The sequence below is a fragment of the Mycteria americana genome, chromosome 3, assembly GCF_035582795.1.
Source record: "Mycteria americana isolate JAX WOST 10 ecotype Jacksonville Zoo and Gardens chromosome 3, USCA_MyAme_1.0, whole genome shotgun sequence".
Taxonomy (NCBI): domain Eukaryota; kingdom Metazoa; phylum Chordata; class Aves; order Ciconiiformes; family Ciconiidae; genus Mycteria; species Mycteria americana.
Genome location: NC_134367.1, coordinates 122,015,561 through 122,041,929, shown reverse-complemented (window position 1 = coordinate 122,041,929; position 26,369 = coordinate 122,015,561). Strand labels below are relative to the sequence as shown.

The 26,369-nt window shown below is 39.2% G+C and overlaps 1 protein-coding gene across 2 annotated transcripts; it reads right to left on the bottom strand.

Annotated features, from left to right (window-relative positions):
- Nucleotides 1–225: 225 nt before the first annotated feature.
- On the bottom strand, nt 226–25,899 carry ACTR2 (actin related protein 2). Of its 2 annotated transcripts, XM_075496852.1 has the most exons (10): nt 25,743–25,854; nt 23,294–23,445; nt 19,333–19,443; nt 13,512–13,727; nt 9,304–9,376; nt 6,824–6,960; nt 5,879–6,028; nt 5,016–5,161; nt 4,491–4,623; nt 226–3,267 (listed from the first exon to the last, which is right to left on the bottom strand). In XM_075496852.1, the coding sequence occupies exons 2-10, from the start codon at nt 23,294–23,296 to the stop codon at nt 3,097–3,099; spliced, it is 1,140 nt and encodes a 379-aa protein (XP_075352967.1). In that variant the 5' UTR covers nt 23,297–23,445; nt 25,743–25,854; the 3' UTR covers nt 226–3,096. The 2 variants fall into 2 exon arrangements, with proteins under 2 accessions (XP_075352967.1, XP_075352966.1); XM_075496851.1 differs by lacking the exon at nt 23,294–23,445 and having other exon boundaries at nt 25,743–25,899.
- Nucleotides 25,900–26,369: the final 470 nt, after the last annotated feature.

Genomic DNA, 26,369 nt, shown 5'->3' with positions numbered 1-26,369 from the left:
TATTTTCTTTTTAAAGAAACTACGATGGAAGGAGTGGAATCTTGGCTAGAGAATGGAGTAGGGGTGCTTTTCTCACTCTACGACAGCAATCAATAGGGAATGTGTTATTTTGTCATGTCAGATTTCCTCAGCAGAAGCAGCTCATGATAGTTTTGTGATGGAAGTTAAGTTAGAGAAAAACTGACAGAACTGTGATTTCCCAAAGGAAACAAAGCAAACATAATCTACTTTGAAAAAAATCTGATTTTATTTTTGTATTGAAAAGACCTGTCAATTTAAATAGATGTTTATTTCCATTCATGGTCTCAACCAGTGTTGTGTGTTAACATTATTCAGAACTGTATAAAAAGCCATTTGTGTTACACCGGTTAACATCCTAGAACACTGGGGAGGGGGCAGTTTGAAGCAGCTTAACATTAAAAATAGGATGTTCCCAAAAAAACTTACAACTGATGCGGCATCTTCTATTCTAATTTTATAGGAGCTGAAGCATATTGCAAATACAACTCAAGTTATTTGGCCTTCAAAAAAAACTTTAAAACCAGATTGCTTTCATAGCAATATTGAAGCTGTCAGCTGAGAGAACACACATACACACTCTCGTGTGTGCAAACACACACATGGAGAATCACACTGAGCACAACTAGAACACCCCATTCAGTATTTTGATTACGTATGCATTCTTCTGAATCCATGATAGCTGGAATTTAAAATGCTAGTTGCCTTTTTTTAAAATATATAAACGGCTTCCATGGAAACCCAAGATTCTGCACAATCAACTGACATTTATTACTCATAGTGCTGTGAAGTTCTCTAGTGAAAGGGCCAAATTCCAAAACCTTTACTCAAACATGCATATACCTAACCGAAGCCAATGAATAGGGGAGAAGATGGTTTAGAAAAGGGGTTGCAGGGTCAAGGTCTAGATTTGTAAAATCACATGACAGATTGTCATTCAAAAAAGGTTTTAAAGTCATTCTTTGGTTTATTTCCATGATTCTCAACACTGTCCGAAAAGCCCAGAGACAGTCACATGAGAAACCATAGCTCTAAAGCAAGCCCACAGCATTTTTAAATCTTGTGTATTAAGTGTTCAGAAGACTACAGGAATTCAGAGTACCCCTTACATTCATGTCCCCAAAAATCTAGTAACTGCTTAAGTGCATGCACTGAGGCATGACCGGCATGCCTGTAAATTCATATTGTTCAAGTTAAGAGTAAATATAGCTGCAAAAAACCCCACCCACCTATAATTAAATGGTCATTACTAGCAATACTATAGTGACTGTCTTGTTATTAAAGAAATGCAGACATGGTTTCTGCCTGTTTGGCTCGCTCAGCCAAAAGGAAGCTGTCTGCTCGATTTAGAAAGAAAGCAAATTTTAAGAATCCAAGGGAGTTTAATATTTCCATGTTCCTGGGGTCAATTATTAATGTAAAGATGTAGACAAATGGCAAGTATATGAAAGCATCTCTCATACATTCCAAGGCTTGGAAGTCAAAAGCAGATCTTAACTTCCTTATGCTTAAATGTTATGGTAGGCTTGGAAAACCAGTAAGAAGTGATATAGTATTTCCATGAAAAGCAAAGTAGAACTAAGTCTAACTGGCATTCGTATGCAAGCAGTTTTTGCTATGCTTTATGTAAGGCAGATTTTATTGCAAAGATAGTTACCAGTCTGCTAGTAGGAAGAAAATACAGGCAACTATACTTAGAGAAGATGGCTGATAATTAGTAGTGACAACTTCTATTTTTCAGAACAACTCAGCTTTAATGTACTTTCTGGAAACAGCATTTTCATCACTGGTTTTCACTTCCTTCCCCATCCCACGTTAAGTATCAAAAATCAAGACTGGACAAAATGAATTGTGGATATTTACCAACCAACATCATCTCATATTCCAATGTTATTTTTAACTGGAACAAATATAGGTCATTCTTTATAACCTACTGCCAGTGGTTGTTTATAAATATCTGCTTGCTGCAATAAACACTGGTCATTGAAATATTCATTCGCAGTAACTACTTGGCACTAGGTTAATATACTTGTAAAGTTTAATTGAAGTGCTTCTGATGTACATACAAGCACTTAAAACATCAGACTTTTAAAACTTAGTTTTGGGGGTTTTCATATCTATAGTTACAGTTTTCACAAGAATTTCTGAAAGTATTAAATCTCTTCAGAAGTTTAGAGGCACCTGTCTCAGCATATCTAAGTTTCTCAACAATTACAGAATAGCTAATTTAACATTCTTGCTCCCTATGCTGAGACAACATGGTACCAAAATTTAGCTATAAAAAGAGGCATTTTTGGTCAGACTGACCCCCAGCTGTCCCTTAACAGAAAAGCAACACAGCTCAAACCTGTCTCCTCCCTCCAGAAAAAGACACCTAAGGCCACAAATTTACATTTGCCAGAATATCAGGTGTTTCTCCATTTGTGGCAACTGTGTACATGCCCACTTAGAGAAATACAGTATGAAAGCCCCACCACCACCTTTAAGGATAAACCACCTCAGAAGCCAGTTCAGGCAGCAGTGTGTATGGAACCACATTACATCGAAACAGTGTGTTAAAGCCATTCCAGCTAGTTAAACTAGTTTCTAACAATGTTTAATCAAAATTCCTACTGGCAGGAAAGAAAAAAAAAATAATCATAATGTAGAGAGAGGCAAACAGATGCAAAGATAACCACCACAATGATCCAATAGCAAAAACTCCTCTTTAAAGGTTTTCTTATGCTAAAAAAGGCACACAACCCCTTGTGAACTAGAGACAAAAGCTAGCAGTACTACAGCAATAAACCCAGAAGAAAAAGCCTACCAGAATTACCCAATTGCCTACTGGGAAGGAACAATGAAGTAGACAGGCTGCTCTTGCTCTGTTTGCAGGGAAGTGGTCAAAATTTAATAGTCAAATTTAGCCACATTAAGAAACATTTAACAAAAGCTACCCCAAGAAACCAGAACAAAACCTGACCTTTGGGTCAAAAGGCCACAGACAGGCCTTTCCATAGCATGTAGCTGAGTGAGTTCAGAGATTGGCAATGAGAGAAAAAAAAGCTTTAGACATGTGATGGGAACAAGCTTTGGGATTTATCGAACAGTCACACCAAGCTTTTCCAGCACACGCACTCCCTTTTCTTGGTATTCTTGTCGGGTCATCCAGAAGTTGTCTTTGTCTTTCATGATGTCTGCTAGAACCGCGCCACCCAAAAACACCATGTGCTTTCGACGAGGTGGATCTTCAATTCGGATCTTAAATTTCTAAGAAAAAGAAAAGAAACTGTTACTAGGATTCCTGAAACAAAGCCTTTCAAAATAAAATTGTGCTTTCCACCAGAACAATGAAATGGAAACTGTTTAGTGAGAAAAATGCAACCAAAAAACTGAAATGCTAGCACAGGGCACTCTGTGTGAGCTTCCAGCTTGCGCAACCAAAGTAAAATAACTACTTTGCACTGGAAATTAGAGACAGCTATTGACACTTTCCCCAAAATTATACTTTCAGTATATGCACAAAAAGCCCAGGAGTCAGAATACAAAATTAAAGACCATATTTTGCATTTCATGAACACCGTAAAGAGTGAAATACTTCCTAAGCTTCGATTGCTAAAATTATCAGAAGTTACCAGATCATCAAATCACAAAATATTTTAGAATTATACCAAGTTTTAGAAGGGCAGATGGAACAGATTTTAAATTTATACAATCTAGACCAGCTTAACTAATTAATATTCCCTTAAATTCTTCGATGCTAAAGCTCTAACTTCAAGAGCAAAAATGAGTACAAAGCTACGTGTGAAATACTGTCTTAGAGTTAAAACATTCTGTACAATTGAGTCATTCCATATAGCTGCAAAAGATCTTTAGAGAACACTGTATTAAGAACCAGGGAAGTTCAATTCAGTTCAACATTAGAAACTCCACTCAAAGGAATTTCCTCTGTAAATATCTCCTCCTTGAAAAGCAGATAGCATTACAATGCAGTGTTACCTCTGTAACGTGTGTGTGGCTGTTGTCTGCTTATCACAATAACCAATGAACAAGGGAAATTTATTCCACTTGAAGGTGTGTGAGAACTCTAGCCTCTTACTTTTGAGTATTTCACTTATAGCATGAACCAAAACTTCCACAGATAAAAATCATTTTTGCTCAATGATGACTTCAAGGCACAAAAACTCATTAGCTTCATTTATCCTACATTACAAGTTGTGCCCTAGCATTTATCAGCCCATTTTACATTCAAACTAACCCAAGACTTCAGGAATTACTTTCTATTAGCACGGACTAGAAGGTGTCTTTATTGCAAGTATATACGCACAAGCCACCTATATGAAAGGCAGGGGTGTGAAGAACCAAGAAGCAGCAATTTTGCAAGTTGCATGAAGGGCCACCCGCGGCTTCTGTCATTTCTGACTACTTGGTTCCCTCTAGTGGGGATTCAGGATAAACCTCGGCCCCACACAAAGCAGCGACTCAATACCTACCGAGAGTTTTTCCACATCTCCCTTCAGAACTCGTTCCAGGTAGAGCTGTTTAAGTTCCCGCTCCAGTCGTGAAGGCAGCCCGGGGTACATGGTGGACCCTCCAGACAGCACAATGTGCTTGTAGAATTCAGACCTGACCAAAAAAATAGTCTTTCTAGTGTCGCATAGTATACCCTGCAGTACAAGTTGGTACCTGTACGTACAGGGGAGTAAATACAAATCTAAAAAATGGTCACTACACAAAGACAGACTTTGCACGAGTTTGGCAGACTTGCTCGTGCTTTTCCAGGCATCTCAGAAAGCAGCAGTAAAAAGAGATTGTGCTTTCAAGATTTTATCCTTGTGCATTCACATACCTAAATAGTCAAGCCCAGACAACCCGTTAAGCTCCAAAAATCTCAGACTGAGCCCCGCTGCCAGTATACACCCTCCCCCAGCAGCGCACATAAGATGGTATTTTGTTTGAATGCAGTTCTTGCATCACCCCTGCACCCTGACAGAGGATTTTAAGTGTTCTGCTCTTACCTGGTATCAATGTCAGCGGCCTGGATGGTGTTAAACAGCAATTCAGCCACACCAACCCCCTCTACATTGATTAAGTGAGGCTGGAAGAGAGCCTCCGGTGCCTCAAACCGTTCTCCACCGACTTTGATAATCCTGCCATCTGGGAGCTAGTGAAGAAAAAACACCATTTAGAAGACTACTTTTAGCCACTTGGATACTAAACAAATCAAGAGGAAATTACCTACATTGTTCCCTAATGTTTTAAAACAGGAAATTATTGATAATTGTCACCACTGCAAGAAGTAATTCAGTACTACTGAAAGAAGATAAAAGTTCTTCAATTGTTATGCAATTTACTTAGAGACATCAGGGACCAGATACATTGATACTGACGTACCAAACATTTCCTTGCAATACAGCTCCCAATATCAATTTAAAAGATGACCTTACAGCAAGAGTAATGCTTTCCTGCAAGTTCTTTCTTCCATGTATGATCACAGGAAGTTTCCACTAAGAGCAAGTTTACCATTCTTGTCACCAGATATCAGTCTCATACGTGTCACTGCTAGATGGATGAAGCTGAAACAATCTGACATGGCAGAGTAAGTCCACTTTCTCTACCAGTTCCTGTACTATAATATTCAAATTTCAAGGATCTACAATGACAAAAATGAGTACAAAGTCTTATGGAAAATTAACAAAAAATAATAATTAAAAAAAGCTTTTAAAAGTTTTCCCAGAACCAAGTAATCTGATTCTACAGACTCCTATGTCTGGGGACATGAGCTACTGCCAAGAAAAATTTGGAAAGAATCAAAGCTAAACGCTACCTGAATTTAAACCTATAAAGTTTAGGACAAGAAAAGCTGTCTCAAAACACTCACCGTGTACGATTCAACTAGTACTGTGGTCTCTAATGCCAGTTTCTGCTCCTGTTCAATGTTGTATCCCACATAACACAGCTTTTCCTTGATCATGCGAACAGTCTCAAAATCAGCAGAATGGTTGAAAGCATACCCTCGCAGTAAGAGGAGCTAGAGGGAACATATTAGGTTAGCAGTAAATGGAGGAACAGTCCAGATCTCCTTATCAGTAGATGGATACATTCAAACACCTATCTTTAAAAGTTCATCTCCCTTTAACTGCAAATTTAGTATTAAGTCAAATCTGTCACAGCGTATCCATTATTACCAGAAAAGTAGAATAGCAGCATTACTTGAAGTGGGGAATTTTCTTGGTCTTTACGACTTTCAGTATAACCATTACAAAGGCAAGTGAAAGATAATCAAAATAATTCTTACATTTAGGACTCCACTTCAGAACACTCCAGTATTCCAGTTTAACCATAAGATTTGTCAATCCAGAATGTTGCTTATATTTAAAAACAAACAAACAGTCTATAAAACATACTGTCTTATTTAATAATCAGGGAAGAATCACTACACTATTTTCTGCACTGTGAGAAAAAGTCTTTCTGAAAACAGATGAATAGAACTGATAAAATGAAAACAAAATTGTATTCTATGTATCAAGAAATCCAACTTTTGAGTTTTTCCTTCCCAAATATGGAATAAAATCCCTTCCTACAAGACTGCCACTAAGAAAATCTGAAGTCTCTGAATAATATCAATAATATCACATGTGATTTAGATGAGGAAACATAGTAAGGATAGACTGAAGCAATACAGAGAATACAGGAGTTCTTTATGTAATTGACATATGAATAATAAAGGGAAAATGTATACTGGTTTCTTGCTATCAAGGGATTTTAACTTGAACCAATGTACCACAGACACCAGCCTCAATCTTAAAAATTCTTTCCACCTTACCTTAATGAGGTACCTAGTGATATCCCTCCCAGCGATATCTAACCGTCTGGTGAGATGAGGGAGAGAGAAACCTTCATAAACTGGGCAAATATGAGTTACACCATCTCCAGAGTCCACAACAACACCAGTCAACAAACCTAAAAGAAGGGGGGGGGGGGTGGGTGGTGGTATTATTAACACCTTCATAAATAGAGCAGAATAGTAACGAGTTTAAGATAGGATTTTTCACTGTAATCTTAACACAACCTCTGTTGCCCCGGTCATCATTTTGGGAAAAGTAATCACAATTTAAAAATTCAGTTATTTCCATTCAGCTGGATTTTAAACTTAAGGTTTTCATAGTAACAAATGCTTTCATATACATTTTTTAAAAGTATGACCTCTACTTTTTCCTAGATGCTTACAACTCTACCGTTCACAATTTTATCTGGTGTTTTGACATCTTAAATCGCACCCTAATTAAAGAGAATACCTAAGATCATTAAATGCTTGTTGGGGCACAAATTCCTCCTCAGATTCAGCTGTATATGTGCAACCTTATATTCATTTCTCAAATATGAAGAAACCTTGAGGTATTCAGGTCACAAGTTTACCTTGCTACAATTATTAAGACTTGTTGATTTTGTCTGGTATTCAAAAAACAAAACAATGCTTTCATAAGGTAGAGAATATTTGGACTATACAGCACACATCTAATTTTTTTCCCCACAGAAACAGCATTAGGCTGAATCAAATCCACTTTCATAGACTAAAGAAATTAACTCCGGTGAAAAAAGTTTACCATAAAACCATTAAATTCTAAGGTGTACAAAACTGAGATATCATAAGCATGTAGAAACAGAAGTTTCTATACTTCACTAACAAAATAAGCAAGCAGCAGAATTAATGGTGAAAGTTGATTAGAAAACAGTTTTATAGTTTCTCACAAGCTACCTCAAGCAAGAAAATATATTTTAAGGGGAGACCTTAAAATAATGAAGGAACATTTAATATGTAATGGCAAGGTGCATTGGTTTGGCTACTGTAATTTGCTCAAACTTTGTAAACAAAAGGCAAACAAATTGTTTATTTGCCTCAAATGAACCAAAGAACACACCTTGGTTCAGTTGTGTGATCAGATCTTCAGATTTATTAGTGAACTGGAATAACCGCTATGCAAACACAACAAGTCTTGCAATCAGACACAAGCAGTAAGGAAGGAAATTGTCAGTCACAAGGGACTACACCTAACTCCAAAAGACTGTTGTGAGGAATTGCTAAAGAATTTCCTAATTAGAACTAGGTTTTGATATATAAACCCCTTTGCCTTTAAAAGGCACATGAGCACACAGAATTCCAGGTAAAAGCAACAATTAGTCTTAAGAGAGTTTTAACAGCAGCAACAAAATGTGGTGCACTGAAATGAGGCACGTCTCTGTATGTAATTTTAGCCACTACTTTAATCTTTAATATAATAGAAATAAGTAGGATGTTTTAAAGGGCTTTTTTTTTATTTTTAAAAGCAAATGTTCTATTTATGTGCCACTTGCTTTTTATATCTTAGAGCAGTCCACAGTGTTTCTACATACTATCACCTAAAACAAAGTTGAAGACCTTCTAAGTTGTTTCACAGTTTGTTATTCACAAAGTAATTGAGCACTATACGGTAAAATACATGTACAAATACAGCAGAATTTAACACTGTATATGTTAGTCACTTAAATACTTACAAGGAATCAAATCAAAGAAAAAAAAGCAGGGGGGGGGAGTAATAGCACAGATAGCAGCAAATTAATATCCAGGTCTGCAAAAGTGGGTTTGGTTCAACTAGTTTTAATTACTTGCATAACAGAACCACCCTTCCAGTACACCATCACTTTTGCTCTTGGACATAGAAAGTATGGTGACACGTTAATGGACAAGGATATTTATGTCCTGCTATGCGACAGCTAAATACACCAAGCCACTAGTAAACAGATGTAAGGAGTCATGTTATTAGAACTGATGTGCTTGAGTAACTTCTTAAAATCCTAGATGGATTGCAGTCAATGGTAGAATGTCTATCGAATTCAGTGAATCCATAATTTTCTCCTCAAACTAGAATAGATGATGCCTAGCCTATCTACAGCAAAGAATCAACTTTTTTTTTTTTTTTAACTGCAAATAGTGCAAAAGTCACCTAGTCATTTTCTTGAAATTCACTTATGGTAATAAATTTTTCCTTTATCAGAAAATCTAAATGACTACACCCTGAAACAATGACAGTTTTGATAAACCAGGTTTTTGCATTTACAAGCATGTCTCCACAGCTGGTTCATGAGAATAACACTGACAGTGGTACCTATCAATAGTTCCTCAAAACAAAATGCAAGCCCATAAGTCAGAGCTGAGCTTACTTACAACAGCATTGAATTAAGCCCACGACCCAATAATACCATATTAGTACTTTGGCTCAGCAACACATTTATGAACTAAACAGATTTTAAGTTATCTTTGCCTACCTTGAGCATACAAAGTAAGAACAGCTTGAATGGCTACATACACGCCAGAAAACTGGTATGTCTCAAACATAACCTGTAAGATGAAGGCAAGAATTAACGTCCAAAACAGGCCAAATACTTAAAAGAAATTTTAAGTTTGAAAGAAAGTTTGAAAGTTATATTTCTAGGATAGCTGTATTTTTGTTAATCAAAACCACTTTCCAAGACATTTCCTCACACAGATTCTACACAAACATTAGAAACCTACTTGCTTTATGGCAGTAAGTAGTACATTCAGTTCTATGAATGTACCTGTTCACACAAGATGAGCCATATGAAATATTGCACATCCATTTAGCAAAAGTGAATATTTACAAGAAACCCACACACCAATTTCTGGAAAACGGCTTAGTAAAGCTGCAAAGTGCTTAGTGAGCGGGAGGCAGTACTTGTAGACCAGCCAAGTACTTCATTACTGAAGTGTGACTTGGGAATGAAATGTTTGTTAAAGATGTATGCTCTAAATCTAATGAAGTTCAGGGTTTTTTTTTATTCTTCATATCAAGCCCTACAGACTTTGTACAACTGCAGACTATGTCAAGTAAAGACCAGACTCCTACACATATGGGTCAGAATAAGCCCAGTGTCACCAGTTCTCTGCATCTGGGCTGCCTTCTTCCCTTCTTTGAAGCACAACTGATGACAAACTTCTAGAATTAGTGCAAAATCCACTACAATTGAAATAGTACAGGTAGGGCTAACTCTGTTACTACATGCAGAAAACAACAGGTTTGCAGAACTCTTACTGAAACGTGAAAAGTAACTGCCTGTCTTGTAGACTAGGTTCCCCTAACCACTAAACTAATTTCAGTGAAGAAACAGAGTCTAAGATTAAAGGATGTAGTGTTTATAGGATCTCGTCTTCTTTATAAACACAAAAAAGGCCAAGTAAACAAGTCATACTGTACAGCAGTTTTCCCCTCAAAATGCTTTACGGATGAACATAAAAACAGATGAACTCAGATTATTCCAGCACATACAGCAGTTTTGCTTTTGCTATTCTGCAGCCTCCTGAGCACTTCTGCAACTTCTAGGATTAGAAACTGATTAAATCTTAAGTACTCCCACAGTTCAAGTAAAAGATACCTAAATATTTTTAAAGAAAAAAAAGCTGATGCCTGACAATCTTAGAATTCTGAACTATTTAAAGAACCTCCTCTGTTAGAATAGTGTGATTTTAAACAGCTGGCCCATATCAAAAACCTGATCCTTGCAAAAGTCAATTATTTCATAGCTGTATCGAGCACACCGCAAAACCCCTGGGAAGGCTGATGCCGCCTTTCTCAGGATCTTTGCTGTGAGCATGCGTATAGCAGAGGTCAACCAGAAAGGAACACAGAGGGGGTGAGCTGCAGAGCACCCTGCCATGAGAACATCATGCTTTGGGTTTTTATAAACCCCCAATGTGAACTGGGTAATATAAAAGGAAATTTAATACAGTAGTCAGGTGCATGGACTAAGAATGAGCAAAACATTACAAGGCTGGCTAGCAACTTCCGCAATGGCCACAATTTAGCACATACGCAATACCTTCAGAAACAAGAAGCAGAAGTGTCTGCCAGAAAAAGAACGGTTGAAAGGGCAGCAACTCAAAAAAAGATCCCAATTGAGTAGTCATTGTCTAAAGCCAGCATTATTCCAATGGATGAGTCTTTCAAACAACCCGAGTACTTACGAATGAAAAACTAATTTAAGGAAAGTCTAAATTATCGTCTTCATACAACAAAACAAATATTCAAATGGCATTAGTTACTGCTTTCACATGTTGTACTAAACCCTAGAAGCCACTGCAAAACCCTTTTATAACCTATATGCAGGCCTTTGGGGGGTGGTTATTCTTTCTTTCAAGACATTGAGGTCTGTTCTATTTGACATGAAAAAAGCCTAGACATGGGACACTTATGTTAACAAATCTTAAGAAGTAAACACTGAGCAAGATGTTCTCCTGAAAAGATTCTTCTTCTCGTGACAGCAGCTTTTGGATTACCTGCAAAGTGATGTTCTCATTGGGCACAGAAAGGAAGAACTAAAAATTGGGAAAAAAGACAAAGAATACTAGTTTGGGATTAGGAGAAGTGGCGGTGCTGGACTATCTCTACAGCTACATGATACGCCATTACAGTCTGGCTGCTCCTGAGGGTATTACCAGAATGAGAATGCAGCAGATAACTAGAAACAAACAGAGAGCAAACACTCAGTTAAGCTGAGAAGCAACCAATGTCTTGTACATGCTATGAAAGAAACAGCACTTTTTAAATATATATTTTACAATACAGCTGTCATGTGAACACTTGCTGCTGTTACTATGTAGCTGAGTTTGATGGAACCGTAAGGGTGAGGAAAGGGAATTACTGGAAGTAGAATGAAGTACAGCATACATAATTATCTATCATCTTGATATGGTCCAGATGACTAAGCTTTTCTTTCAAAATGCTACTGCACTGTATCACAAAATGCAGAGACGTTATTATGTTTACTTCAAGCTTTAGGGAAAAATCTTAATTCAATCCTCTGCTTCATACTGGCCTGCCTGAAAAGGAGGAATCCATGTCAAAAATGGAAGAAAAAGGAGTATAAATATGTTGCAGTTAAAAACTAAGTATTGCTAGTCCTCCTAACACTGTGATCCATTAAAAATATTAATAGAAACAATGAACTTCTGTTTAACTCAAATTTAAATTTACAAAAATGGATTCTAGCTCTCCCTAATCCTCTGGATCAGGATTAAGAGTCCACAATTTCTACAGTTGTTTAGAAAAGCAAATGGGGCAATACAAATATTTTATCAGACTTCAGAAGCCATACAAGACTTTTCAATTTATGATATAAAATTATTCAGTCCCAGAATAACTAAAACCCAGCCTCTTGTGTTCACCCGGAAAACAGAAACAAGAACACTATTGTAGACAGCTGAAAAGCAAAGAAGCCTGAACAGGAAATTCAACCATTCCTGCTACATGGAGGCCACCCAGAATAATCTGCTATGTCCATCATACCACAGCTGACTGATATACAATAGATGGTATTACTAATGTTGCATTACATAATACTTAGGTAATAGGTCCCTAACGTCCAGGACTGCTAAGAAATGCTGAATTTAGACTGTACACTTTGGGGTTTTTTTTTCACTCAAGTTTTTCCAACTTTGCTATACTTCACTTGCTCCCAAAGTCACTGAAAGAAAAGATTAGCGCAAATACATTCACTGCCACGTTGCAGAAAGCACTCCTGTAGCTGTGACAACAAAAGGATTTTTAAGGAACGGTCAGCAGGCAGTGATAAAGGTAAATTCTTATTAGACTAAGCAACAGATATGGGGAAAAATATATATATACACAAGCTTTTATATTCAAAGTTCTGATAAACAGATAAGGTTTCAGACTTAGAATCCATTTTTCCTGCCCTATCAGCTACTCTAGCACCACATTTTCTTTAATTACATTTTTGTTAAACTGAATACTGACATTAATTGAAAATACCTGTGATGCTTGAGTAAAAACCAAAATGGGGAACTAAGCTTTTTCTTCTTGTCAAACACTACTGCTCTTCAAAATTGAGTCTTTGTCACATGGTACTAGAGCTAAACAATATACATCTGATAACCTACATTAACACAAGGTTCAGATGGAGCTTCGGTCACCCAGGGCAGCACTCCGAGACCAAGGATCCAAGAACCAGGCCTTCCTTCTTAGAAGGCTTTCATTGATAATCCCTAGCATTTATCAAAGATTAGTGAATTGGTTGTCATCGCACCTTTGTCTCAACTACCTCGAACAACACTGCTCCATCTGGTAAGCATCGTCTTGCTCAAGCCTCAAACTCCTCTGAAGCATTACTTGGCTTACAGAAGTCCAAGTCATTTAAAGTAATTAACATTAATCCAATAGCTAGTAATCAATATATCTTGGATACAGGAAGATAAACATCCATTTCCAATTCTGTGTTTTAATGATGATACGGCTCGAGACAAGAAGCCTGCTTATAGCTCTGGTTTTAGATCAGCTTGTTTGAATTCAACCACAGTAGCCTTCATGACTATGGCTGAGGACAAGTTTTAGTTAGAAAACAGGAGAACTGCTTTGCCTCAGTTACGAGGTATTCCGAGAAGTTAAAATCTCTTAGCTGTGCTTCAATGACAGTATATATCAGTTTCTACTAGACGGACATACCTCCACAATCTTCTCCCTATTTTTAGTTGGATTCATGGGAGGTTCTGTGAGTAGTATTTTACAATTTTTTGTGTCAATATTAAGTTTTTCTGGTCCAAACGTGTAATCCCAGAGATGCTTCATATCATCCCAGTTCCGAACTATGCCATTCTCCATTGGGTAATTCACTTCCAGCATTGAGCGTAATTCACTTGCTTCATCACCAACCATGAGATCCTGTAAAATTTTAAATATAGAAACATGTCAGTGCTTGCAAAGTTTTCTAAACACCCAAATCCTCAAGAATGACAGTGAACTGCTCCAGCCTGTGTCCAACTGTGTTCTTAAACAATGTCCACATTTTAGAATCATTTTCAGGTACTCAGGAGAGAAGTAGAATATATTTCACATAGTATTTAAATTTGGCTGTTACCCATCCCAAACCTTTTCCAAAATAAGCTTTATTAATTCCTTTTTCCAATTAACCTTAAACAAACCAATAAACCCTGTTACAGCTAGATACTACAAAGACTTTTATAAGTACAGCTGTTTCTCCGCTGACACCTCCACAATTTTTTTATCAAATATTAATTTGAGGGTTGAGATGCAAAATAGCACATAAGGGTAGTAGGTGGGATTGGCAGAATATTTTTCCATGCATGTTGCAAATTTCTGTGCACAATACCAAAAAAGGAATAATGAGTGGTGAATAAGCATACCGAACAGTAGCAAAAGCAAATAAGAGATTAGAAGTTCCACACTAGACATTAAAAGAAACAATGGTTTACATATTGCCTATGTCAGTAGGGTGTGAAGAGACACATCTAAATATAAAATATACCCTTGTCTGTTCCATGCCAAAAGTCCCAAGCCAAAAACCCCAGTAATGCATTCTTACACAAATACAACCAACTAACGCATAGTTTGTATAGTCGTTTCGCACTGATTAAGCAATCTGTTTAATAAAGTTAGTTATGCAAACATTGCACATTCAAATTAGTAGCATCGTATCTTCTCCTTTCCCACGTATTTCCCAGAGGAAGTATGCACAGTAACATCTTATCTTTGCTCCCTATTATATCCCATACTCTTCTAAAGAAGCCTTAACTGACTTGCTCATATTTAGCCTATAAGAACATATTTCTAGGTACCAATAGCACTGTTTCCATACTAATATTATATTAATTTAATTGCAAAAAAACCCAGCTGCTTCATACAAAAATATGCCACCACAGTTTGCAGTCGCTGTGGCACAGAAAACTTTGAAGTGAGAGTTACTCAACCTGCTATTCAATGCTAGGGAAAAAAAGATGCACAACGAAAAATCCAGCGTCTGGTTTATAATGCCTTTTTAGAAGTAACCTAAACAGTTACTGTCGACTATATAAAAAGGAAGTTAATTGAAAATATTTTAAATTAAACCATTCCTCTTGCACCCCCTCTCACTGACAAGGTGTTTTATTTGTTTTCCCTTGCACAGTAGTTCTCTCACACTTCAGTTCTCTACTGTACAGAAGACAAAAGTCAAGACTCTAACATTTGAAATCAAATGTACTCTAGTGAAACTGTACTATGAAAACTCCACCATGCAGCCATGTTACTCCTGAGAATTTAAGATGATGACAGAAAATCCACCAGTTAGAAGAATCAGAAGCCTTTTTTGTGCATTGTTCTTTGAGGCTCTATGCTACCAAACAGGACAGCCCAGGAAAAGACGCTATTCAAATGCGCAATGAAAGTTGCACAAAACGTTCACATCCTTTTAAAACAAAGTTAAAGGGCAGAACAATTGTTCTCAAGAGCACGCTAACAAACATGCACACTCGGTAGGTGGAGAGGAACAAGGACAGCACAACTGAATTTGCAGAGAGGAACCAGTATCATGATATCCAATGTTTCCACCACTTTGGTACTCAGTAATATTTGTCTAACTGAAATCCGAAAGTTTTTTCAAGCTCTTCGTTTGTAATGTTAAATATAGCAATTTCTACTGTTAAAGATGCTGAGCTCATGTTGATCTTTAAGAGTTAATCCTCCATCTTGCAAAACTACAGGTTATGTAGCAGTTGGAAGCAATACATAAAATACTCTCATGAATTAGTTGCTAGTAAACCAAAGCAATGAACAACGTCCAAAATAAGTATGTATTCAAATGTAAAATGTAGGACAAGACAAAACAATTAATAGCATCAAAAAATAACATAACAGCTACTAGGTCCCATCAAGCAAAAATGGTAGACAAGCAGCACAGGGGCACCTCACTTACCATCTTTTTGTTATTCTACTTCAACGGGTCAAGAAAGGTGAAGAAAGAAGGTAGAAGCAAGAAAGTCAGAAAAGGCCTAAATGAAATTCTCAAATTATTTTAAGTACACAGTAGAAATAGGCTGAAAAGAGATGCATGTACAGCAGGAAATGATCTGAGTTAGTTTAGTTAGGGCCAAGCTAACATTCTCAGGATCTCAGATTAAAATGTCTCTTTAAAGGAAGCTATTGCTGTATGTCACTGGCATGTCATGTTTATGCATCTTACATTGCAAACAAGATCAGTATATCTGCCTCCTTCTCATTAACAGAATATTTATGCACAAAATTCTGTTTAACACTGGAGTTTTACCCTGGGCAAGCCGCTTATATGAACTAGACAAGACTCTGCACAAGGCATTTCACCATAACAAGCTCTGACTAATGCTAAATTTAAATTTTGTTTTAAATATTCCACTTTAAATACCCAAGAACTGAAAACTATAACATAAAAGTATTCAACTATAAGCAGGCTAATCTGTTCATGTATCATGGAACAAATACCCAAAAAGAATCAAATAAGAGATATTTACTTAAATTACGGCATCTACTCTCAGAACAGAAATAAGCAATAATGAAGTGCAGTAGTAAGAGCAGGGTCTCAAAGCTCTTTCCCTATAGCAAGCTATGGAGGTAGGAAGACAAGATAATTAAAGCAGCTGGGAAGCACTATGAGAAGTTTGAAGTGTACGCGTACAAACATTGTCCAAAATTATACTAAAGCCATTTTCATGATTATTGAGACTTTTCCTCCTTTGATTAAATTTGAGTCACCTAAACTGTTAAAAGCCATAGGATAACTATCAGTGCCATTAAGGCAAATCTACTTATTCTGCAAGTTGTGTCAGAGGAAAAGCGCGTAGAGTTTCTGGCAGCTGCCTTTGGACAGGCAGTACCAGAGAGGCTGGTCAGAGCGTGGCCCTCTTCCTCACTTCAATTCCAGAGAATGACCTTCTCCAGGCTGTCTTGGCAGAAACTGAGCAGAACTGTAGGACATGGACTATGGCTCAGCAGGTCACTGGGTCAGATCTGCCCTAAAATCCTAATTGTTTTAACTAGTCAAAGCTACTTATCAGTCCTGCCTTCCTAACCTGCTTCGAAGATTAGTAAGTCAAGTAAAAAGTAAGAGCAGCATCTATGCTTCTGGTTTTAGAGTTTTAAGGGTGCAATTTTAAGTGAAATAATCCCAGTGACAACTGAATTTTTGTGTTTATGTCCTGAACTGGGGACTCTGAGTAGAGAAAAAGCTATATCCCTGCTGCTGACTGAAATGAGAATCCAGAAGGAAAACATGGACAAAGCAACTTGAAATCGGTAACTCAACAGATGGATGATAACCAGTTTTGATCAGCTTCCAGACTCCTTTCACAGAGTTTCTGAATTTCACAGGAATGACAGCTTTTCTGAATACTTTTGAAAAGTTAAACTGATAATCTTCTTACCAGCTTCCTTTACTCAGTTTTAAACTTACCCCATAAGAACTTGCAGTGAATGGCTAGAATTAAATTTTGGCATAAAACCCATCTGCTAATTTTTTTAATTATTTTTTTATTTTTTTTTTTTTTAGGAAATCTGCAAGAATCTCACAAAGAAAAACAGCACTCAAACTTAACAAGTCTTCCTACTGTATTATCCTACTGGGATACCTGAAGTATCTGTGGCAGGGATTTCTTCTCTTGATACAGTTCCCGTAAGAAAGAGTGACAAGCTATTATAGGCAGATGCTATAAAACTTCTAGGAAGAATCTAGACACAGTTTATACTCCCTAAAATATGCCCATGTGATCCATGCTCAAGCAGATGATGTGCAATGCATGCAAAATTATAGTTTACTGGTTCTTTCATGCTGATCTTGTAGCAATTACCCACTTCTACCTCCTATCTTTCCAATTCAACACCGTCATCTGTAATGATACTAAACTAAGTTATCAGATAATCAGGGGATACCAAAACTGGCAGGACAGGCTGTATCAGATCAGCTGGAAAGAAAACATGACTTCAACAATGAAATTTCATGCAAGAGAATTTTTCTTGGACTTAAGACTTGTAAATCACTGCATAACTTTCATAAAACTTTACCAGGACCTCCTTGAAGAAACTGTCACACTAAGTTCAAGTAGATCTCTGAAGAAACACCTCTCCCCAAGTCTTGCAAGAGAAAGGAAGATGTTCTCCCTCTCCTTACAAAAACTCCTATTTGCAATGAAAGGGAAAGATCTCCATCCTTTCAAACAAATTGTCCCAGCTGACACAAGGTAAGCGGTATTGCAATATTTAAAAAAAAGAAAAAAAAGCAGTGCATTTTGGAAAGGTCCGATGTCTCATCCTCTTGACTTCCTAGTATGACCTTCTGCTGATACTACTAACTTTTTACAGGCAGCAGCAGAAATCAGATAACTGAAGTTCTCCTTGTTGCCCATATGGTTCTGAAAATAAGGAACAAGAACTGGGCAGATTTGGGGTTTTTTTTTCCTTTTACTAAGCTGCTGCTCAGAAGCAACAAGGAAAGCAAAATTGAAAGCCTGTATCTGTATGGTTCTACTTGACCTTCACTGGCCTAAGTGAGGGCTTCTACAGTTCTGTGCCCCCTCCCGCTTCCCCCTCAAGTTCCTGCTCCTGCTCTCAAACTGGAGCTTGGACAATTGTCTAGTAAGGCAGTCAAAATTTTACCTGACAAAGAAATCACTCTTTTTCAGCTGGATCAGCTCACTAAAGTGGCTCACCACATGACTGCACAAGCAGTATGACCAGCACAAGGTGAGAATGTGTGGCTAGAAGCAAGAAGGGAGGATGTGACCACAGCAGGGCCAAGACATTTACTGAAGCCTGTATTGCAGAAGCAACTGCTAACATTTGAAGCGTTACTCTGTAATTACAAAATAAAGTGAGAAATGATAACTCCCCAGACTTCACAAAAAGATTCTCCAACAGTGGTGTGTGTCCCCATTCCAAGCTTGGAATAAAATCCCAAGACAAAGTAGCCTGAACATAGCTTCTCCGTCTCTAACTGGTGTGGAGTACCTACATCTATCAACAGCAAAAAGAAAAGAAAACAAAAACAATAGAAACAATGAAATGCAAATACAACCAAGGTTAAACATCTCATACAAGATCACAGATGATCAACTGTGAGTAGAAAGCAAACAGTATAGAAAGACCTGGAAGCTCCAGCAGTTCTTCAGCATTGCCTTAGAATCCCACAGTACAGCTTGGTGACAAACATCAACCATTTCTACCTGATTTCTGCCTTCTAATCTTGACATCATTTACATACTGGCATTTGAAGCCCCTTTTTGCCCAGAACCACCTGAGCCCTACCTGCTGCCTCCTCAGTTGTACTATCTGAAGGCCTCCAGTGCTTTAGATTACCCTCTTAATTTTTGTTTTTGACAGGCTAAAACCCAATACAGAAATGAATCAAGAGATACTGAAACAGCATAACGGGGAATTAAGGAAAAAGCATTACCAAACATTACATAAGTCAAAAGCTGCCCTAAATATTATCTGACAGAAAGGAATAATAATGAGAAAAATTTACCTTGATTTCAATGTTTCCCACTTTAGCAGTTGATCTTATAATGGGTCTTCCAACCAAAGCTGGAAAAATGTGCTCCGGAAAATTTGAGCCTGCATAGCCACATTTCACAAACTGAAAAGGAATAAATAATTTTATTAGAATATGCATTACTTTTGTTTACCAATAGAAACCTGGTTTGGGGTAAAAAATTAAAAGCCCAAATTAAGAGCATGTGTCCCACTGGAAACTGATTGGATTTATACTTTCAAATCAATTTTACACATTTCAGATGATGCGTAGATCTGTAAAACTGAATTAAAGTATTTTCCAGAATGTTTTCTGAATCAGACTGTCAGATTTTTGAGAAACAGTATTTTAATACAACTAAGTACATTGAGAGGTGTAAAAAGAGTCCAGTGTTTGAATTTGGATTTCCTGCCACTCTATAACAAAGTTCTCTAGCAACTGGAAACCCATCATTTTGTAATGGATCACGTTACAATGAATACCCAATGAGACAAATTAAATCGCCTCTCCAATTAGAGCACACAGTAGCATACCAAATTACACACCAGAAAAAAAAGGCAAAACGTTGTGAATTCAGGTGTTACGCTGTTATAAAGAGTGTTTAACAGTGAACTAGCAGATAGTCTGTGCAATTCAGATGGATTTCTCAGAGTTTCATAGTTTTCAGGGTTTCTTTTAAGGATAAAACCATGAGTTTGCAGTAAGCACTTCTAAAACCAACAGCACAACCAAAACCTCATCTGATGGTAGTTCACACCAAACAGGACACTCTTTGTTACCCAAATATGTGCAAAAGGAAGCTTTTCATCACTGGGTCCCAAGACAGTATATTCACTAAGAAAACAGTGAGGATTAACTGAGCATAAAATAATTTTAAAAAGATACAGTCACTAGAGGAAGCTCAGTTGTAAAACAAGAACTTTAAACGTGCCAGCAAGAAGTTACAATTTTAGCTCATGGGGATCAGCAAATTATGCTCTTCAGCTATCCTACTCTGATGTTCATATATCATACTCTGATGTTCTGCCTGCAGTTCATATACAGCAGGTTTCTCATTTTTGATGCATACTTAGCGTACTGCGCTACATCAGCATGCCGGAACAACATCCTGCAGTCCCAAACTAAACATTATGCATTTTCATCTGCAAAATTACTCAACCATCTAGGTGTACCAGCAGTAACACAGCACCACAGGATCATTCCGGTTGGAGGGAACCTCAGGAGCTCTCTCATCCAACGTTGGGCTCAAAGCAGTCAATACTAAATTCAGACCAGGTTGCCTAGGGCTTTGACCAGTTGGGTGTTGGAAGCCTCCAAGGACAGACAACTCACAGCCTCCTTGGTACCCTGTCCCAAAGCTCAATTATCCATCTCAGGCTGTATTAAAAGCCATCTGCTAGAATTTCCAAAACGTTCACCGAGTTTTCTGAAGTAAGGCCTGAATACTGCCACTGAAACAATTATCACAGCAAAGAGTACAGCTAATTGCAGCTGAGGGGAATTCTGCCATTACACTAACAGTAACATGAAAAGTCACCTTCTGTTGCTCTAAATTATTCACCTTACTGCAGTAAAAAGGGCACCTGTTTTGGAAGGAAATTTATAAAGCCAGTTGTGGAAAGAGCCAAGAGATATTTTAATTAAAGTTGGGCTAATACAGAGGGGAAGGGAATTTTTTTGCTTTTTGTGCCCCTAATTTCTTTCACCCATTCAGTGCTTGCTGTCTCCAAAGGCAGAGCTGTTTGGAATACCTGAGGAATGTCACTGTGTATACAACTCATTTTGCTCATTCTACTTCAATCCATGTTCTCTGAAAAGGCAAGTACTTATCAACTCTTCTGCTTATATTAAGGCCAGAAGTACCTAGGAGTTACACAGATCTTATCTGCGTATTCAAGAATGCAGTGCTGCTATGAGAGAGCAAAGAGTAGCCACAAGCATTTTTGGATCACACTACCTGAATACACCAGAAGGCTTTAGCAGAAATTTTATACCAAAGGAAACATACAAGACATTTTGAAGGACTGAGCTGAGTCCAAATAATGGTGTCCAAATTTAAAAAAAATAAATAAGCTCCCTTTCAGACTTAGCAAATTACTCCATTCAGGGCAATCATGCAAAGTTTTTCCACTACGATATTTAGGTATGCTTGTTATCAATTTCATTGTGCAGGATCTGGTCAAGCCAGAAGGAAGTTCTATAAAACAGCCCATACAATCCCATCATCCAGCTTAGTGTTTCATAAATTGTTCTGAGTACAACCATAAGCACCTCCAGGTAGCCCATGCACCTTCACACCCATATATTTGCTTACAGCTTTTCCTCCTTTTCTTTCCCCCAGCATGAAGCAACTTCCCCACCAGTCATCACCAACTGCATTGGTCAACAGAAGTAACAGGACCAGTAACATCTAAATGAATCTTTAGAACTCAAGCTACTGGAGCACCCCTCAAGAAGCTCCACTACCCACACTTTTAAATCCTGCCGACTGGGCAAATAAACCCTGAGGTTTACATAGCAACCGCTGAGATATGCGACCAAAACGACTACTGCACAAATCAGTAAGAGCCTCTTGGCCAACCTTAAAAATACCTCTCAAAATCACATACAACTATGCTGACCTAGAAAATGCCAACCTACAAAAACACCATTCTAAATTCTTACTATTTGAACTGTAATAGAAACTTCCAGCCCCTTTGCATGTTAAAGCCTTGACACACCTTCCCGGGTAGTTAACAATGTTGGCAATTAATAAATCCTAGATTTTAAAAGCAGATTGTCATTTCTCCAACCAGCCTAAAACACAATCAAAACCAGATTTAATTTATGTGAACTACAATGAGTAAGATTAAGCTTAGACATTCACAGTCTGTTCCCTACCTCTTTTAGGCTGGAACAGAGCGCCTTACAAACGACGTTTTTGCAAAGTTTGGTAAACTCAACAGTAGATAGATGGGGCAAAATTTTAACTCTGTCTCTTCCCCTTCAAATTTGAAATTTACCCCCACAGCCTACATGAAAATTTGGTGAAGATGAGAACAAGTCAGCCTTGTACGTCACCTTCCCCATCAATGAGAGCATCCCCACTATAGTATTCTCCCTGACATCATATTGAATATTCAGCTGGTTTGGTAGGTTCGTGATAACGTAACACTGGAAATTATGGCTGAAGAACCAGACTTGGTAAAACTACCAACAGGTAAATGCACCTAAGAAACACAAACGTATCCATATAATAGATCTTGAACAGTTTTAGACTTCTGAAGGGGTACAAGAAACATAAGATACTTCTCCCTCCCGTCCCTCATCTTCAATTAAACGTTATGAACTGCAGTAGTTTGGAATATAATCAGCTTCTCTTTTCTAGTGCCAGACATTAAATACTCACTGTTCCTGCCATTCTCAATTTGAAACTCTCCAGTAAAATTTAAGTACAGTGTGCTTGTTTCTCTTCCATCTCTTATTGTGCACACCCTTTGGAACAATTATCATACAAATTCAGTACAATGCTCAGTATACATCATGTCTCAAACAGTAACACCAACGCTCAATGAATTTACGCATCTCTGTAAGGAAACCAGGAGTTCATCATCCTTCATTTTTGCATGCATTTGCTATACATTCAGAATGTTTTAAGAATAGCTACTTAGCTTGCCTGTGTGCAAGACCACGTATGTAAGAAGTTTTACCATATATAGTTTCTTCTCCATTTCACTGTGGTTTATACCGACTCTTTCACTTCCTACTGAGTCATCAAACAGTAAGAACTTGTATGTATAAGTATTCTTTCAAACGAAAAGAATGAGGAAGCTCACAAACAGGTCATGTGACAAGTTTTAAAATGAATACTAATATTCTTATCAGGTCTCTGTGCTTGATTCTTCCATTGATGCAACTCTCAAACAAAAACCCTAAACACAATTAGAGCAATTTTACAGGCCACTAAGTAACTTACCATTTGTCCTACACCAATAAGAACATCCGTCTCTAATGCTTTAGACCTTTAAGATGCCACTGCCTGCCTCTCTGCTACACTACGTGTTGCAAGTACTTCCTTCTAGTCACCTCTTCCTCAAAGATTGGTTGCAGCCAGATACAGTAGAAGTCCTACGGCAGCATAACAAGAACAGTAAATTTCAAAGACAAGTCTAAAGTTGAAATCACATCTGATTTTTCTAAAAATATTCCCCGTTTTTATGCAATGTTTCTGGCACCTGGCAAGAGGTGCCAGAATTTCAATCATGGTTTTAAGTATGACATGTCACAGTGTATCAGAAATCACCCTGACATAAAGCATCTCTTCTTTGTCATACAGAAAAAATATTATAATAAAAATACTGGTTTGACAATATAGGACTACTTGATAATCTCAACACGCAGATGAGGCTCCAAAGATTTACTGAATGGAGTTTTCTTCCAGTTTAATTAGCCCAATCCTAGTTTAATTATTCCAATTCAACCTAAATATTTTGAGTTTACTGATTTAACAATTATTTCTTGATACTTTGTTCTCCCACACAACAAACTGTGTGGCCAGAGTACTTTCCATACGCACGTTGTTCTGCTTAGAGGCCAAACACAACCCAAAGCGACACAGGCCCCTCCTCTCAGCCCCGCAACAGCACTATAAAGGCACCTTCCACTGTTATAGTTATTTATACCCTGCTGGTACAACTCACAGAAAAAAACCCAAACATATCATTCCAAGACGTCTCGATTTAAAAGCACACACAGATACGTAACACTGTACAAAATCTGTGCTGCAAACCCAGCTTGGGAAATCGGGTAAAAATAATGGTTTCTACCCCATGCCTTGCACCTTACTGAGACCAGCCAAAGCACAACATTGCTGTCACTACCGATATACTAAACATTTTACAACTCAATGGTTTATTGCTATGTAAAGGACCACACTAAAGGATGAAGCTCTAAAATTTTTTTTGGATATGGGCCCGACAATAAGAGTATTAAACAATGAAAAAAAAAAAAAAAACCCAATCCCCAAAAAAAACCCTTCCACATCCCTTTGTAAGAAGAAAATGGTAAACATCTTTTTTTTCTTTCCTTTTTCTAAATGGTAGTGTAAAAAGTGCCCAAAGGCTCCGGATGCCAGCCCTATTAAAGATAATTTTTGTATAGGAGGAACAACGACAGGACATCAGAACTGTCAAACCCCAGAACTATCAAATATGATGTTGTTCTTCCTGAACCGTTCTAATCATTTCAGATGGTAACTGGAAAACCCCCTAATTCAGGATGCTGAATCTCTAACAACAACATCCTTTGTCCCAACTATTCCCTCTCAGGCTTTAAAAAAAATTCTTCTTTATTCTAAGTGTTTATATATTTTAAAAAAGTCACTTCCTTTTATTTTTTTGCCACTCAAGAGATCTTTACATGCTGTCAGCTGTGTTAACTCTCCACGTAATATTTCTTTACTGGGAGAAACCCTAGATTTCTAAACAAAATTGCCAAGGGGAAATATCCACCTATAGCATCTTATCTGTTAGCTTTAAAATGGTATCTTTTTCACTTCCTGCCGAGGCGCCTCAAAGCCTGCGTACCACTGACAAAAAGATGGATTTCTAGTGGATGCCTGCAGGCTCACGGAGGGCAGAAAAGGTGAAAGGATGAGGAGAAAACCTTTGGGGCTCTCTTGATTAAAAAAATGACAATTTTGAGCACGTTGTGGATCAGGAAGGTATTAACGAAAGGATGACGCTCCATTTTGACGAATAGCTGAAAAAAAAAAAAAAAAACCCAAACATTTCCCTAAAACTAATAATCCTGCGTACAGAGAACACATCCCTGGTTCCTCAATGTATAATGCGCTCGTTCAGAATTAAAAAAAAAATAAAAAATAAAAATCCGTGTTTTCGGTTAAATGCTCGTTGCTACAGAGAGACTTGCTCAGGTCACGCAGAGAAATAAGATATTCACGGTAAAGCAGCAAAATACCGGGGGGGGGGGGGGGGGGGGGCACAGCACAATACCCGCGCACCAGACACGGCACCGAAGACCCCCCGACAGTAGATTTTGCTCAGCCGGTTTAGAAACAAGCGAACAACCGGCAAACCGCCGGGATTGCCATTTTTCCGCGCCGAGCTCCCCCCTCCCATTCATTCCGCAGGCCCGCACCGACCTCCCGTGCTGCGGCCGCTGCCCGCGGGCCGGGACTGGCAGAGGGCGGCGCGGCCCTCGCCGGCCCCGGGCAGCGCCTCGGCGCGGGGAGGGGGTGGGGAGGGCGGCCGGGCCCGGTAGCGGCGGCAGCAGGCCGGGCGCGGCCCGCGGGCGTGCCGGCAGGAAGCCGGGCCGGGTCGGGGGGGGAGAGTCGCCCTGCTTCCCTTCCCCCCCCACCCCCCCGCCCCGGCGGCAGGGCGGGTCCCGGGGCCGGAGCGACTCACCCCGGTGCCGTTGTCGCACACCACCACCTTCCTGCCCAGCGTGTCCATCCCTGCGCGCCGCCGCCCCGCACCGACACAGTCCCGGCCGCTGCCGCCGCCCCAACCTCCGCCGCCGCCGCCGCCGGGCCCCCCCACCCGCGCTCCCGCCCGCCCTGCCGCCCGCCGCGCGCGCACGCCGGAAACCGTCAGCGCCCGCCACCGCCCAATCAGCGCGGCGACACCCCCTCCTCCACCGCCCGCCTCTACTCCCCCCCGCCCCGCCTCCGTTGCCATGGCGGCGGCGGCGGCCCCGCTCCCCGCGGCCTTCCCCGTCCCCATAGGCCGCCCCGCTCTCGGGGGGACAGGAAAGCGGCCCGAAAATCGAGCCCAATAACCAGATTTATTTTTTCTTTTCGCCTTTCACCGATGCCGAGACCGGGGACGGTGCCTCGGCGGGGGGGGGGGAGGGGGGGGTGTCACCGAGCTCCCCTCGGCTGCTTGTGCTGTCGTGACAGACAGACAGACACTTCCCCTACCGCCGCAGGAGGTGCCCGGGACAGCCGTGGCAGGGAGCCGGGCGGGAGCTGCCTCCCCCGCCTCCTGAGGAGAGCAGGCCGCAGGCCCGGGGGCTGCCTGCCCGCCTGCCGC